The 18,036-nt window shown below is 41.3% G+C and overlaps 2 protein-coding genes across 8 annotated transcripts in view; both read left to right on the top strand.

The window, feature by feature from the left end:
• Positions 1 to 18,036, top strand: part of LOC140675391 (CCR4-NOT transcription complex subunit 6-like) — a 431,843-nt gene that overhangs the window by 60,365 nt on the left and 353,442 nt on the right. The window lies entirely within an intron of this gene.
• LOC140675386 (uncharacterized) lies at positions 5,870 to 16,310 on the top strand. Its single transcript, XM_072909820.1, has one exon. It carries the CDS (start codon positions 7,518 to 7,520, stop codon positions 9,771 to 9,773), a length of 2,256 nt encoding a protein of 751 aa, XP_072765921.1. The 5' UTR covers positions 5,870 to 7,517; the 3' UTR covers positions 9,774 to 16,310.

Below are 18,036 nucleotides of genomic sequence, written 5' to 3'. Positions count from 1 at the left end.
TTGATCATCGCAATTTACCTTTTAGCTTATTTTTTTTCTCCAAAACGTATTATTTAATGATCGAACTTCTTGTGATACGAATCCGACATGTTATCATCTCAAAGAAACTGTCCTGGCAATGCTTCGCGTTTATTCGCAGAGCGCGTCGTTATTCGCGACAAGTGCGATCTCTTGCAATATTTTCTGGGAAATAGATGACACCGATAAACGGACGAAGTGCCGGCTGTGCATTATCCACTGTCCAATTAAATATGCCAAAACGTCGGCCGGTCAGAAATATTTATTAGACGGGTGTTGGGCAGTCGCTCTTATTCAATTTATGCACGCATGTTTGATCGTCGAATTCCCCAGCTGACGCGGTTCACTACGATCGATTTTACGAACAAATAATTTATGGTACGCGTGTCATTTCGAGGATCGTTTGTAATCTTCATTAACCGATCGGCTACCATCATTGCTGATCCCTTTGATTTACGCGTTTGGTGAAAAAAATTTACGCTAGGATCATTTTTTTAGCCCGAGGTTTATCTAGACATATTGTCAATTGCTAGAAAAAAATATCTGATTTTTTTATTACGTAAATAATTAACACAGAATTATTCCTGCTATCAAATCAATCACATAGGTACGGCTACTGCTTTTTAATCAATTTTTATGATTTTCCATTATTAACAATTAATTTATTGTCATTTTATTAAGGATTCTTTTTATTTCATTTGTATGAGAGAAATTAATCGTGAAAGATCTTTTTTCAATACATCTGTGAATTTGTAATCTGATTCATTTGATTATAAATGGAAATATTTTACAAATATATATATATATATATATATATATATATATATATATATATATTATTTGTTTGTATACAAAATCGCGAATCTATCGAGAGGAGAGAGAGTTTTGTGGGACGATGAAAACTGAAATTCTTTCAAGACCGTCCACGTTTCTCAACGTTTCCTTTCCTTGAGAAAATTTGCGGATAGTTGCGCTGCGTCGACCATAAACTTGCGAACAATCACGATAATGGATGCCTTCTAGGAAAAGTTATAGCTGCGGTGAGGTGTAATAATCGGCAGGTCGTTGAATTGACAGAACGTAGAGAGAAAAGAACAGATAGGTAGGGAATAAGCAGGAAGACAAATCTTTTGGACAAATTCAGAGGAGACAGATTCTAGAAAAAGCGCGGAAACGTGTAACCGCGTTGTTTTCGTCGAGGATACGAAACAGGCTGTTTTTCTTTTCTTTCTTTTTTTGTTACGTTTTTTTTTTTTTTTTTTTTGTACTATGTTGCAACTTGACTGTACGACGGTTGCAGGAGCTACCGGCGGTGTCGCGTGTGTTTCACCCACAACCGAGAATGTTTATTTTTCTACGTGCTTGTACGTTCCTTTTCGTTGAGGTTGAAGCTTTCGACGGCACGTCAAGTGTGTCACGTGTAACTTTAACATCCGAGTAGTCACATGTGGAAATCGAAGATTTTATTGTTGAAATAAATCCATAATTTGCAAAGTTTGTTTTAAATGATTTCAAAGAATACATATTTCAAGTATATATAAATCTAAAATAAGGTTGTATCTAAAATCGACAAATTACAGACACCTCTTTATAGTTTAATCGTTGATCATAAATATAGTTATCTCTGCTTTAGATAAATTTAGTTTTGTACGATTATTTTGTAAACACATTCCAATATTTAGAGATCTAAAATTTGTGATTTTAAACGACAGGCGGAGAGAATATCAAACAAATTTATCATATGCTAAATTTGAGCATTGTGTTTTATTATGACGTAACGATTCACTTATTGTTGGAATTATTATCGATTAATAATCGATAACTATCTTTGATTACAAATAATATAATCTACTTCCCGTTGGTTATTATCGTTACCACTAATTTTTCACATACACGCTAATCTGCAATTTTTCAAGCATTCGAAGCTTGGTGTAATGATCCAGAAAAACGAGTACCACGGTCTTGGGCACACGTAATGGGCACTGGATGTTAGTTACGTATTCCCATTACAGGGATCCCCGCGTGCATACCACGGCCATAATGCGTGCACAGTGGATTTCTCATTATCGATGCCTGTGATTTATGCTCTGTTATCGTAAGGGACATTGTACACGTAGTGCAGGACCTAATTCGGATTACACTAAGAGATTACCGTGTAGGTAAAGCATCGGTCGGGTTCTAGTTCTCGGTTGGTCGCTTCCCATTGGTCGCGAACGTGTTGTATCCGCATCGGTACGATCGCTGGAGCATGTCGGTCGGAAATTTCCAATCACAATTGACCAAACTATAGGAGCGACATGTTACATTACTTTTAACGCGTTCGGAAACGAACAAAATGTGTGTGTGTATGTGTGCGCGCGTAGAGGGGAGGGCATAATATATTTATAATTAATATAAATTAAATTTCTTTAACTACATTTTTTTCTTGGAAATTTGAAGGTTTATGGAAGCCAATTTGTATTAATAAATTACATAAATATTTATTTATAAAAGAGTAAATTGCTACAATTCGCAATATGATTTGATTTTAGAGGCTACTCTAATTTAACAAAAAATATTTTTGATTTTCTTTACAGAAATTTGTAATTGCAATGGGTTTTAGGTTGCATGATAATTGATGCATTCGAAAGTAAATTGGAATTGGATTGGTTTATATTGGAAACGCTTTGAAATGACAAAGTTATTTTCATCGAATATTGGCATCCGTAAATGAGATTTTTATACTTGAAATAATAGACATTGCATTTTGTTATCATCATGTATTTTCCAGCAAGAAAATCGCAATTGTGAGCGTATTGAAAAAACATTATCGCTCCAAAATATCACTGCGTGATCAAAGTAATTTCGCGACATCAAAGTCACACCCTCATCTTTCATAGCGTGTATATGAGTCACGTATATGTGGCTTTATATTATATGCTTTTGCTAAACGTTTTTTTCTCACCTTTGGCAAAGTTGCGAATTTTTCTCGTCTTTATCTCGTCTCGCGCCGGCAAATTCCTCGTGTGTCGAAACCGTTCAATGTTTATCTTCAGTGGCGGCCGCATTTTCAGGATGTATGTTCACGCGCGACGTTATTACGAGATTCCGCGACGAGGAACATTCTTTGTCATAAAACTGCTTTACTGAACGTTCCACTTATTGTCCACGCTCATACATCGTTATTTCCATTTTTACAGGCTTTGCCTTCATTTATTTAAAACTGATTTTTCTTGTTACACGTGCGCGCGAAAGAATGTTTGAAGAAATATTTAACGCTTGGCAAAAAATTAAGATGTCTCGTTTTTTAAATATTTTACGCGCGTCGGATTACTATTTTATAAAATTGACGCCTCGCACGATATCTTACCTGTATTCTTGTCTTATTTATCAAAACGGTTCATGTCTCTCTCTCTCTCTCTCTTGTTGGAACAGAGTTTCTTCGTTGTACTATTTTAGTTTACTATTTATCTTTACCTTTTTTCCCTTATGTTTTCATCGCGCGTGTAAATCATTATTGTAGTCGCTTTCACTCTGAAATCGCTCATTCAAGCGTACTTATCGGCCGAGATTTTCTGGAGTGCGCTTATAGCGCACTTTCACGTCGCGCTTCGTCTATTTTTCATTATTTCCCGATATAGCAGTTCATTTACCTTTGGTAACAAGTCCTCCCCACGTTTTTCCCTTATCCTAAACATCAATGATGGAAAGTCGCGCTGCTCACTTTCAGTCAGTGCTTTTCTAATTCAGTTCAACCGTCGCGTTTATTTTCTCCTATATAAAAATTTTAGATATCAAACAATCAATTATAGATATTTATTTTAGTACAAATTTAAATTGACAGCTCAATCTTGATTATTTATACGCTTATTTTTATATTTATCTGAGAAAGTAACTGCTGGGAAACAAAAAGCGTAGTTAAATATGCATTCATGAATATTGTTAAAATATCTTTTTCTACATCTTTGATTTATATTCTTTTTTGCAATGTTAGTTGTAAAACTAGTAATCAGGAATATAATGGTATGCTGTAAATCTGCAAATTGTTGCATTTTATTTGTGTTTGCGCATCTACTTGTAGCCAAGATAATTTTCAGCTAGTAGAAATAAAAAAGGGGTAGAAATTATGGCAGTCGTTGGAATCGTACGCGGTAACAACGTCGCGTTGCGATTTAATGGTTCGACGTGTTTTCACAATAATGCCAATTTAATGCCGGTGCCGCTAATCGTAGACGGCCACTTTATCGAGTGACCGATCGCGCGACGGGACATCAAAATCAGTTTGTAACAATCGCTAATGGCGCATCCCCGATCGGGACACGCGATAACTGGTATCGCGTCGCGAGACTCCCATCTCTGATCGTGAAACACGATCTATCTTACACCGCGACTCTAATCGCGCTGGGAAAACTCTGTCTCGAACTACACTTCGTTTAGCCAGGTGCATTTTATATCGAGACAGCGCAATAAAAATTGTCATTTTTCTTCTGTATATCTACTATATATACGCTTCCATACATCTGGGAATAATTGAAACGATGTTGTACAAACATCACATTTTTCATTTTAATAAAAACTGTCAGAAATTTTAATTTATCTTTAGCGTAATATTTGTGACAAAAAGTGATTATATAATAAGTCTATATATTGTATGTATAGGAAGGCATTTCAACAAGGGAAAGATTTAAATTCACTTTGCAGTTAACGAAAAAATATCTTTATTCAAAGAATGGAATTTTCGGAATTTTTCTCCCAGTATACTTTATTCCCATTCCCTCGAAAGAAAAAAATGTGTATGTAATAATAGAGCGCGCAAGCGAACTTTTTTCAAACCTATGTAATGAGCGCGCTATTTGTTTCGAAAGAGAAAGAGAGAGAGAGAGAGAGAGAGAGAGAGAGAGAGAGAGAGAGAGAGAGAGAGAGAGAGGCGCTTACAAATTTTTCTTTGACTGGAGCGTAATAATAGAGAGACCGCTTCAAACACGCTCGTTGCTGATATATCTATAATAATAGAGAGACGGTTTCCCCCGAACTTCTTGCTCGACGAGTGTGTAATAACAGACGAGCGGTACCAAACTTCCGTCCGATGCGCGCGTTAATAGGAAGGTGCTTCTTTTAATAATACGCGTAATAACGCGGGAAATGCGGTGTCAAAACTTTCCTCGATGCGTCTAACGACGAGACAGGAGTTTGAAAAAGGGATCGTGTTTCTCTCGGCTGCATAAGCTGCCACCGACAGACAGACAGACATTTCGGAGAGCGAGGATGGGAAGAGATTCGAGTGGCGTGCCGCGGGCGATTGATGACTTGCGACCTACTTTTCGCGCCGGCGACCCAGATGCGAGGGTGCTCCTGATGTAAGATATCGGGTCTCTTCCTACCTACCTACCTACCTACCTACCTCTCTTTTCCTCGCTTCGCCAATGTTGCTTCTCTCCGATCTCCGCTCTCCGCTCTCGACTCGCCTCTCTCGTGGCTGACAATAATCGGCCCGGTTAGTTGCTCTGACAGCGAAAATATATAGTCGAGCTCGTTTCGCGGATCGCGAGCGACTTTGAAGTTAAGTTACGAGATTTTCAAGAAGCGATTATTTTGCAGATGACGTATGTCATGATTCTGAAAAGCTTAAAGTAAATATAAGTCTCTGATTTATTTCATCTGAGAATGTTTGTGAATATTCGACTTGTAAGCACTCTTTTAAACTAAACATTTCGTTCATAGATTCCTTTATTTATATTATCTCGGTTAAAAATATCAAATATGAATGATAGTATTCTATTTTATTCTAATTATTTAGCGTACACATTATACGAGTCAAATAATATTTTTTGCAGAATTAAAGTGTGTGCGATATGTCATTAATTTAATTTAAACAATATCGTATTAAAACGTAACGTAAACTAGCATACAATAAAAAGCATTTTTCGATAGACGACATTTTACATGCGAAGAGTTATTACCATAGGTTTTTTAAGCAAAATGCATTTTAAACGAGCGACTTATCGTTCGATGAATCATCGATACGGTCTCGAATAGAGTTACTCTATTTTTCTCTCATGATTCATCGTGTAAGTAAAGGTGATATCGATGGAACGTGTGATACTTTATCAACATTATCCGATGCAAATCCGATGTCATATATAAAAATAGCACTGATAGCGGGGAATTTATGTAACTGCTTGGAATTCCCCTTGAATTAAAATACACACTCGGATATATACAAATCGCGTTCCTTTGATATTTTTAACGAGATTAGATAAGACTCGTTTCTTTTTCTGTTCTCTTTTAAATTTTCTACTCAATGTGTGTACTTTGCAAAAGTGTGCACTTGAAAAAAAAAAACCAGCTATTCTTTACAATTATACATCTCTTGAATGGTATTTCAGCTCTGTTAATTTCTTTCATGGTAGTTTTATAAAAAAACCTCCATTCGCTCGAGGATAAAATCAAAAAGTCATAAAATCCCTTTTTCCCTTTTTGTAATTTACCGCCTTAGACTCGCTCATACTTTACGCTGCAGTAAGCACGAGGGAGAAGAGGAAAATGGGAAAAACAGGTTCGGGATTTGTTTATGAAATTTATGCTAAGTCAAGGTATAAGAAACCTGGATAAGCAGGCAGGCAGGCAGGCAAGCAGGCAAGCAGGCAGGCAGGCAGGCAGGTAGGTAAATTCGTCTCTGTCAGTCAGCGTCGCGGCGCAAGGCGACGATAGTCTCCGACACATCTTTCGTCTCGCCTCCCGCGCTTCTCCAACTTTCTCCCGACGATTTCTCGCCGAATTGTGACAGCGTCGTCGTCGTCTTCGTCTTCGTCTTCGTCTTCGTCTTCGTCGTCCACCGGAAGGATACGATGTTACGTCGCGCCGCGCCGCTCCGCGCGATATATGCTCGATGTGCTCGGCGTCGTATCGAAAGGTGGTAAGGAGTGGGAGATCGGATAGCGGCGAGGGGGACCAAGTTCCGTGGTTGTAGTGGGGGTTGATGCGCTGGCGGTGGTGGTAGGAGCGAGCAGGAGTAGGGAGACCTTCACGTCGCAGAGCACCGAGAACGGTGTACGTCGCTCCGGCTCCGGCCAGCGCCAGTCTCAGTGTCGTTCCGGCCACGGTCTTGTACGGTCGCGTTAACGACGAAAGATCTCTCGCTCTCTCGCCTCTTCAACTTCTCTTCCCGGTCTACTTTCGCCCCGTGAAACGTTGCGCGCTCGACTCCGGCCAACTAAAGTTTCGACGATTGTTCTCGGCGTCGACGACGAAGATCGTTCAAGATGGGCTAGATCGAGAAGCGGCTTCCATCCGCTTAGCCGCGCTAAATTCAACTCGGCGGAATAATGTGTGGTGACAAGTAAAAAAAAAAAAAAAAAAAAAAAAGAATAGGATTGGAAATTGTCAATTGTCAATTGGACAGTGTTTTGAATTGAATCGACTTGATCTACATACGTTTGATCGTATCGTCTAAAATATCCTGTCGCGACTGTGCGGCCGATAGCACACCAGTGGCGTTGGTGGTCCGCGGACATTGTAAGATGAGCCCGACCTCCCAGGGCGCCCTGGAGGTGGAGCGTTACATTGGCAGCTGTCTGATCTCTTCCAACGTGCGCGCCGGATTACACGGTAAACCCACAGCCGTCTGCCGGAAGCAGGAACAGCCAGCGACGGTACGCGGCAGCAAGGCCCGCGGCTGTTACAATAATGGAGGACAGGGTTATTCCGGGCTGGCCGATCAACAGCAGTGTCAAGTGCAATACGGCGGTCCGGGTGGTTGGACGGGCGCGCCGTTGATATCAATGACGTCGAGTCCGCGCAGATGTAATCAGCGATCATCACCGTCGCTCGGCCAACAACAACAGCAGCAACAGCAGCAGCAGCAGCAGCAGCAACAGCAACAAATCACCTGCTGTGCCGATCAACAGCAGGTACCGCCGGCCAGTCATTTGCATAAGAGTCCTTTGTCCAGGCTGGCGATTCACACACAGGGCGCGCCTCTCATTTTAGCCGGACGATTCTATAATCGCGGCAAGGTTCACGGCAACAATAGCAACAACAGTGGTAATTGTATTGGCGCGGTTAATACGCTCTGCGGCAACACCGTCGGCAATTACGTTCATAATAGCGCAAGCCCGTCTATGACGAGTAACGTGAACGGTGCGACGAGATGCTCGGCGTCGCGAATCGTCGCACAAAGGCCAACGGAACCTACCATCAAGAAGCCACCGACGACGATCTCGGTCAATTCCAAGACGACGAATTCCGATTGTTCCTCCGCTGCGGGTAAGGAGAACGCCGGTTCCTCGAGTATCGCCAACATCGATTCGCTCAGTATCGCCAGCGACGAGAGTTCCGGCTCCAACAACTCGGAGAATAGCCTGCCGCGCATAATTAAGCCACGCAAACGGCGAAAGAAAGACCGTAAGCCGCCGAATAACATGGTGGCGAGTGGCGTTGACGCGGCGAAATCGCTCTCGGAGGAGCCGGTGACAACGCAGCGGCAACAATCCTCCGGTTGCGGTACGGGAATGTTCGCGGAACAGATGGGCGTCGTCGGCGTGAAATCGTATCCGCCAACCTGCTACGAACCGAGAATTTACGAGGCGGTCGTGCCGCATCTCAGGAATTACCGGAGGCCACCGGTCGGCCATGGCCATCGGGAGACCATCTACGGCGGCTGTAGAGCGCCGTCGATGCAGACAGATGTGGCGGATGTCAGGCAACAGCGGTACGCGCATCATCGGCACCACGTGCAAGTGAAAGTGCTAGACGACAACCGTAACGTGGTCGCGGCCGCGGCCGCGGCCGCGGCAACGATGCGTGTCACGGCGGCGCCGCCCAAGGGCTACCGTCATAATCATCATCATCATCATCATCATCATCACGTCAACGGTAACGGCAACTGTAACAGCGGTCAACCGCGACGTTACGTTCACGAATACGCGGGGGGCGAGTCCTGCGAGGCGGCCGTGAGGACTGAGGACGGTCCGGGATCGTGTCAGTGCCGATATTGCGATCCGGCCGGTCTGATCTGGGACGTCGATCGGAACGGTTACTCGTCGTACTTGACGGCACCGCCGGCACTGTCAGCTCCACCGCCTTCGTCGTCCTCGTCCTCGTCCTCGTCCACGTCCTCGTCCTCGTCCTCGTCGAGTGTAGATTATCATCGCGGCGGTCATTTCGGTCAGATAGCCCTGTTTCTCACGCCACCGTGTTCGAATCTACCGGAACGCGCGCTCGATAGACTGTTCGACGAGCATTCTCGTCCGCAAGACGACGCGAGAGAGCCTAATGCCGGACCTGGTGGCGTAGTTTTGAGACGCAGCTGGAGCGATCCGACGAGTTATTTCAGCTACGGCGAGGAGATCGTCGCACCGACGAGGGATGTCGGCGTCATCGGCGATCGTGGGGGCCAGTCTGAGAGCGGGAAACACAAACGGACCTTCTGGCGCGGTGACAGTATCGGTAGCGCACCGACGAGCTCGTCGACGGGCGGCAACGGTGCGGGTTCGAACGTTGCCGGTGGACCTGCCGCATCTCCGAAAGGTCTCGAAGTCTCCACGGAGATTATCACCTCGCCCAACGGCCACCGCGACCTGGAGATTAAATTCTACTCGTCGTCGTCGCCCTCACCCGCCGAACGTATCGCCGAGGAGGACAAGTCGTCGTCGAGTCTCATCGAGGAGGCCGACGACGACGAAAACAACGGGGACGGCGATTTCAGCGACATATGGAGTTACCACGAATCGAAGTTGCAGCAGGACTTCCGTACGCTGCTGCAGGCGGAAGAGTGATGGGTCGTTTCGTCCATTTATCCTTACGTCTCTCAAAGTGTCCACGTGCGTTCGCGTTCGCGGTCGCGTAAACTCTCTCGGTGGAGTGCAAAGTGAGAGCGAAACGACAACAACAACAACAACAACAACAACAATAATAATAATAATAACAATAAAAACACGGAGAAAAATAGAGTGCGTTGATGTTGACGACAAAGTGTTTGGCACGTCCCGAAGCGGGTGATGGAAAAAAATACGACGACGTTTACTTCGTCCGTCGCGCGTAAACACAGCTCGACCGACACTCGTCCAAGTCTCGCGGTATCGCTTTTATGTGCGGTCGAGGGTCTCGGCTATGTGTCGTTTTATGAAGCGCGAAGCCGCGAAACCTCGACGAGACGACAACAACGACGACGACGACGACGACGACGACAAAGAAGGCGACAATGACGACGATGAAGACACGTCCTCTCACCGCTAACGGTGTTCGTAGTATACGCGTGTTGCACGCGATGCGATACCGGATGGATCACTGCTTCGACGCTTCTTCTAGGTGACGTTTCGCGTAGCGAAGTGAATTGATTCTCACAGCGATGAGAGACGACGGTGCGTCGAACGTAATCTCGTCACGAGCGTGTTTGTCCGGAGAGTTTGAACGAATGTGTATTTATATTTACGTGTAACGCGCGTGACTGCATCTGTCATGCATCTTAAATGCAATGAATATTTCTTACAGTGGTTTGTAGTACAATGATCGTTTAGGCGTTGTATAAGCGAGTCAGTCGTTTATGTATTTACGCAAGTGCGTAATTTTTATGTTTCACTTTTGCAAGGTTTTGCTCGGAGATTCGGAGGTGACTTAATCGAGTTTAGTTTATCGTGGAAAAAAAAAAAAAAAAAAAAAACTGTTTATCAGAAAATAAGGACGCTGTAAATCATACAAAATCGTTGCGTCACACGATTGTAGAAATTATGTAATCGGTCTGTTTTCGTCGTTTCAATTTGCGTCGATCGATAAAGAGTACTGATTAATAAATTTTGTTGATTTATAAATGTCTAGGTTCAAAATATTGAACCTAGTAATTCTGATTGGCTCGCGGTTTAATTGCGTATCGATTTTTATGCGTAAAGTAGTTTTTAAAGCATTTTCTCTTTATTTTCGTAATTGATGGTTTTCAAACAACGATAGTTGTACTACGACTTACGATAAAAAAAACCATGCATAAAAAAGGCCAGGATGCGATGAGAACATAAGAATAAAAGACATAAGGGACGGGGAATAAAAAAACATATAAATGTTTCTGATATTTTTATGTATTATCAATCAGAATATCGAAATGCCTTCACCGTACGCTTCAGTAGACATGGGACCACTCATCTCTTTTATTCTTCCGCTATATCTATTTTCCGAAGGATATTTCCCATTCAATAATTCTACCTTATCGTCAATTTATTCCATTTTATTTTTCCTCGCTCCAACGTTCGATTCTTATATATTTCATTGTGTCTTGGCTTTAACGAATAATTAAAGACGCGTAGAATACTGAATCATCGCCGTTTTACGCGTAATTAAGCAGCGACTATTTTTCTCTATGTTCATTAATTACAAAAAAGCGACGATTCAAAAAGCACGTATTCTACGCGCAGACGCCTAACACTCTCTTCAGTCATTTGCGTCACGAGAAGTTAAATCGTCTCGAGCAAATTTATTTATAACATACATCTCTCGACGCGTGACGCGTGCGCGCGAAACTCTATTCAATTATATACGCCTTGCGCCATTCATATCAGAATACATAGTTGGAGAGAACGCCAGCCGTCGCGTAGACACCCAGAAGAAGCGTCCGGGAAAAGTAGCGTGCCAGTCGTGAGGGAGGTTAATCACGAGGGTTAATCGTGAGATATATGCACTCGGGTCGTGCATCGTCTCGTCCCGCACCAACACACTCTTACGGAACGGCGATGTATACAACACCGGCTTTTTCTCGCCGCCGCCGCTGTTCAAGACGAGTAGCGGCGACGTGACCGTTTAAAACGTAACGTAGCAATTAATCGGAGGAACGATGAACGGTCCAGTCCGGCTGCTGGCCGCCGCCGATCGTAATCGACGTCTGCACCTTCTACCCCGCCCTCTCTCCTCTCGCCTCTCGCCTCTCGCCTCTCGCCTCTCGCCTCTCGCCTCTCGCGTCCGATAGTAGGTCGAACTGTCGGAGAGGATCTTCTTTCTTTCTTTCTTTCTTTCTTTCTTTCTTTCTTTCTTCCTTTCCTTCCTTTTCCTTCTTCTTCTCTTCTCGAGGGGCTTGCCTCGCGTGAAAGGAGCTACCGCCTTCGTATTAGTAACTACGTTTAATCGCGCGCGCTATCACCGCGTTTTATCGGATAACTCGGCACAACGGTTTAGCTCGTTGACTTGATAACCGGGCGGCTGCCGGGCCCCGCCGCGAGTTCGTAACATTGTTTCGCGTCCCACCTCCCTCTTCTTGCGCGCCGCGCGTTTACCGTTGCCTCTGTTAAATAACGGCAGACGGATCAGGTAAACTCGTTATTGATTTGTCCAATATCAATACTTTAGCAGTGGGACTATCGCTGTCGTCGTTCCGTCTCGACTTGAAACTCGATAGAAGAGATATATTGTATATTGTCGCGCATTCCGTTACAGGATATCTGTCTCGTTTAGAATCGCGACACTCGATAAATCTCAAGTTCACAGCATTCGCTTTGAGCACGGAATTCACAATTGTAATTAGTATAGTTTATATTCTTCTCTTTTATTCAGTGAAGCTTACGCAGTTATTTGAAATTTAAAGATTTCATTTTAAATATATACATTTTGCGTTTATGTTTCTCTTTTTACCTTCGAATAACTTGAATGCTTTCGTAACACTTGTTTAAAAAAAAATCGAAACTTACTCTTTACAATTCCAACGTTCGATAAGAATTAAAAAAACAAAAAAAAAAAAAAAAAAATAAAAAAAAAATGACGCGAAAACCCATCGTGTTCCTCTATCAATTTGTTATTGGATGACTTTCATCAATTTTTCGGAAAGTGTTAGCATAATCGATCGCAATCTCTGCGCTTATCGCAGGTCGAAGCTCTCGAAATCGTGCGAGGGTGGAAGGTGCGGCAGGAATTATAGCGCGGCAGGATCAATCTATATAAACTCGAGATATACTATATCTATATTAGAACGAAAGGCCATCGCGCAGATTTACACAGATCGTAGAAGCGAGTAAACGTAGAAGCGAGTCGGCCGGTCACACGCGCGTGCGCGCACACACACACTCACACGCATACAAAATCTATTAGAATCTGTGTCGTGATAGGTCGACTCGTTCTTCTGTAAATCTGCGCTCGATGATCGAGAGAACGTCGGTCGAGGAGACCGAGATCGTGCGACGAATTCTGCGTCATTTTGTATGCGATATACGAAGACTATACCACCTTATCTCCCCGCTCCCTTTCCGCGTTTCCCCACAATATACATGTCAAGCAGACGAATAAAACACGCGTTACTACGTGAGCCACCACATCATTATAACACACTTTATCATCTTCACCACGACACACAATACACGTACACATGCGCACATGCGCATACGTACAGCCAATCCAATCACCCATCATTAGACTGTAAGTCTAGAATCTAAGGCGATCCATTTAGATTATTATCTCCGTTGTCTATATGTGTATAGAAGAAATCGCGTGAAGACGGGATTCGCCTTTTGTTGTCACGATTTTGGAGTGCGCGATGGAAAAACGACGACGTGGTACGACCGAGAATCTAATTAAATATACAATATATTTTTTTGTTTTTTCTATGCGACATACGTTTCGTTTTGGAGAAATGGAGCAAAGAGAAATAATGAATATTTTATAATAATAAAAGTGGTTAATAAAGTGACGAAGAGATACAGAGAACAAAGAAGTCTGTAAAATTGAGACGATATTATATAATCTCTTTATAATATAATAAAATATAATGATATATGTATCACACATTATAAATGCAAATGGCAATCGATGGTTTGGTGTTTTAGTTTTCCAAAGTGTACACGCGGTGGAATTACTCGTGAATATTTATAGCTGCCGTTTCTCCAAAAAGAAGCGTGCGCGCGCGCGGATTAAACTAGGAGGAAACCGATGAAATCTTGTTAGTATTCAGTACACAGTCGCAGTGTTGGGAGTACGAAGGGCTGGCCGTAAAAATTCTCCAATGACGACTACGACGACGTACGTTTAGGCTGCTGTAACGGGTGTGCGCTTTGTGCCAAGTTTGACGTAGCGAGCGAGAGTGCGAAAAATGATATTAGCAATATTTCTCTCTTGCTGGCGAGTCGCACATTGCGGCAAGTTTTATTGCCAAGTGGCGACAGATCAATATTTTCTTTGGTTCCTTGTTAAGGCAGAATATGCGCGTGACGCATCGATACATAATCACGCGATATGTACGCGAGAAAATGGCACGTGAGAGAGAAAGAGAGAGCGAGTGACTGTCCTTTAATAACATCGTCGTCGATATTTTTCTTCGGGAATTCTTAGCGGTCGCGTTGAAAGGAAAAAAAGTTTGTCGCTCGCAAATGTCGGTTCATGTTTTATCCGATTGCACGCAATCTTTGTTGATGCTGTATCGACGTATATTTTTAGTTGTATTATATACAAAATGTCTCTGCATGAATGCGCTATATGAATGCATCGAATACAGTGTCCGGCGGAGAGAGTGAAACACGCTAAAACCAAATATAAGTCGAGTGACACAAGTCTGTTTTAGAGATCAATTCACAATCTTTTCTTCCGCGTATAATCGGTCTTTCATATTAAAAAAAAAAAAAAAAAAAAAAAAAAAAAGTATTAACGAGCACAACGCCCAAATCGCATTGTAGATTCAAATGAAAGGTTTAAAGGAAGGAAATTACAAATGACATAAGTTTTCATAGTGCACTTCAGCTCGTTTACAAGTTGTCGCTTTTGCTACAAGCGTTCTGCACGAATTTCCTTCGTTCGACTTATGAAAGTTACGGCTTCGCTTTGGTAACTTTGATAACTCGACAATGTAAGACTTGTAACGCACCTCTACGCGTTGTAATACTGTAAAAAAAATATGCAGCTTCTATAACGCATTCTCGATTGACAAACAGTGCGGCGATTGTTGTGAATAAAAATTTCTTGTAAGAAAAAGAAAAGATTACAATAGCGCGTTTGTTATCACACTCTCTTCGCGAGAATTAAATAATAACGACTTTGATTGGGAAAGATTCAAGTGTCTTGTTGATACGTTGGATTAAAACGATGTCTGCTGATTTAAACTGTTATGAATCAGTTTTCTGGCGACCTAATTTACTTATCGGTCTAATGTTAAGAAATTTGTTAAGACACGTATGCAAATGTTGCATAAAAATTGACGTGAAATAAATAGAAATAGCTAGATAGATAGAAAGGTAGAGAGAGAGAGAGAGAGAGAGAGAGAGAGAGAGAGAGAGAGAGAGAGAGAGAGAGAGAGAGAGAAAGGGAGAGTAAGAGAGAGTGCTATATTATATGTAATTTTTTGAAAAACAATGCTTTTATTGAATATGCTTTCGAAAGATTCGTCATCATCCGCTGATCCTCGAAGGTTACACAATGTTGTATGAAAGACATACGAAACTTTTTTTTCCATGTTATTGTTATAAATATTCGGGATTTTTATTTACTGAATATCTGGAGAATATGACGAAGAGTGACAAATATTAAAGAAAATAACTACTGCAAATATTGAACAAACGAGAAATATGGAGAGATTAAAAAAAAATGGAAAATGTGGAAAAATTAATAGGATTGTGAAACGCTTGACAGTGAGATAGTTCGTCGACAGATCCCGCGATTTTCACAGAAGCTTGTATTTCGATATTATTGCAGCTTCTCCGTTTCTCGTGTAAGAGAAAATGATAATTTACATAGAATTTATATAGAATTCATGAAAGAAACAAAACTCACAATTCAAATCTCTAGAGATAATTGTGCAAAATATTACAAAACAGACTCGCTGGATTGTCGACGCATATTTATCTTCACCGTCGCCGTCGGCTAATTATTTCTCCGGTTCCGATGTCGTTTTTCCCGATCGCTAGTCCAGTGATCGCTTCAGAAATCGTGCTTTCCGCCTGATCTGATCTCTGACAAGGGAAGGCAGAGGGAGAGACTCGAAAACAGCCGAAATGGAGGGAGTTCAATGAACGTGATTTAAATGATTCCTTATCGATATTCTTTTCTCTCTTTCTTTGTTCTCTTTTTCATCTCCATGTCGGCCGTCGATCGTTTTTAGATTCTCTCACCCTTCTGCTTCTTCTTTATGTATTTATTTCATTCACCGTCGATTGACGTTAATAACGTATTGTGATAATGCAACGATATAATACATACATGTAAACATACACCTACACACGTACACACACGGATACTCGGCTCCGCTTCGTCGTAATAGACTGATCAAACAAGCCGACCTATCAGCGTCGCCTATAGTGCTATGTTGCACTAACTCGAATCATACTGTTTGGAGAAATCAATAAAACATCTTTAATTTATTCATGTTTATTACCTTATTTAATACTATATATTTATAGATTTATATTAGATTAATATATAGACGTATATAAAAAAGGGTAAAAATATATCAAATCTAAAAGTGAAACATACAATTTTACAAATACTTATATACTTTATAATAAGCGAGATGAAATGAAGATAATTATTATTATTTAAACATAATTAATTAAAGGTATAATTGAACAGAAATTATACGTGCACAATCCATTTCAAAATTTTATAACATTTAAACAATCACTGACAATCTTCAATTAATCTTTATCGTATGAAAAAAAATTGTAACAATTTTAATATTTGTGATTATTGTGATTATTTTATTGCGTTCTGTCAATCAATCGTTCTAGTTTAATATTATCTTTATTTTTTTTATTATCAACGGTAAATTAGTTTGTCGTAAATGCTTCTCTATAAAATTTATTACAATTTTTCAAGTTGGAAAATTTAATTTCAAGAAATTTAATGTCAAGTTGAATACCGCGTATTTTTTTTTCAGACTGCCAATTTGTAAGCATCAATTTGCGTGAGAATAACGATATCAGTTCTTGCATAATTTTCGTTTATTTCTTTTTTTTTTTTTTTTTTCTTTCGTGAGTGAGTGGGTGAAAATCCACTTTGCGTTCAATTTATTCAGATGAAAATTACTATAATGGCAATTTCGCTTTCCGCTCGTTATACAACGAAATATATAGAACTGTGCATGATATAGCACATGACATATTATAACGAGTTTGACTTATGGTAACATAGTTTGATACGTATTTAAGATTATACATATCCCGTTGGCGAACTGATTTATCACGCGAGCGGCGATTTAATATTCCCGACAAGAGTAACGATATAAAATACTTAAGTCACGATCGCTCGACATTACAACTAGCATAAATGCTTGTAACACTTGGAGTAATATAAATATCACAAGTGCAAGCAAAGAATTAATTTCAAAAATGTAAACTATCAAGAGAGATAAATTCATGTGTTTCAACCAATGATTCCAGATATTAATAGCTTCTTATCGATTAAGTATGTGTAATCTAAACAATATAAGTGATTTTCGTAAAATTTCATAATATAATTAACTCTAGGAAAAAATAAAAAATGCACACAAATTTTCATTCAATTTTCTATACATTTAAAAATTATCTTTTAGTTATGCACATATTTTATATTTATCTTTAGAAATTTAATATTTAGTTTTGCATTTAAAATAAAAAAAATGTCATGTCATTTTTCGATGATAAAATCTTATTGAAAATACGTACTTAAATGCAACTTCTATAACTACGATTTTGCAATCGCGATCCTCCTCCATTGGTGGCGCGATATTATCTGCTTAAGTACCGTTTATGCATCGTAATTTCTCGAGAAGTCCTGCCGATTTCATCGCCGGTTTTGCATCGCCTCCCTCGACGCCTTCGCGCGCGCGCGAATTTATGGCAAGCGAACGTATGATTCTCGTCAAGTCAGGAATCAGTTTATGCACTTCGGTGATGCCAGACCGTCGCTCGGCGGCGGCGGCGGCGGCGGCGGCGGCGGATGCAGTCCGATGACCTCCTCTTCCTTATCTCGGAATTGAGTAATGGCCCTTTCGCCGGTTTGTGTGTGGGTCGGTAAACTGCTATAATTCGCCCACGTTGCCGTACATCCACTCCCTGGTGCTGTTAACATTGGTTCTTGACATGCCTGTTTCACCGCACCCCTTTTCGT

This window comes from Anoplolepis gracilipes, chromosome 17 (assembly GCF_047496725.1).
Source record: "Anoplolepis gracilipes chromosome 17, ASM4749672v1, whole genome shotgun sequence".
NCBI classification, from domain to species: Eukaryota; Metazoa; Arthropoda; class Insecta; order Hymenoptera; family Formicidae; genus Anoplolepis; species Anoplolepis gracilipes.
Note: the sequence above shows the minus strand (reverse complement) of the source record. Positions and strands in the feature narration are given on the sequence as shown.

Excerpts from the sequence above, each read along its gene's own strand:
- LOC140675386 (XM_072909820.1), top strand. The coding sequence starts at position 7,518 with ATGAGCCCGACCTCCCAGGGCGCCCTGGAGGTGGAGCGTTACATTGGC.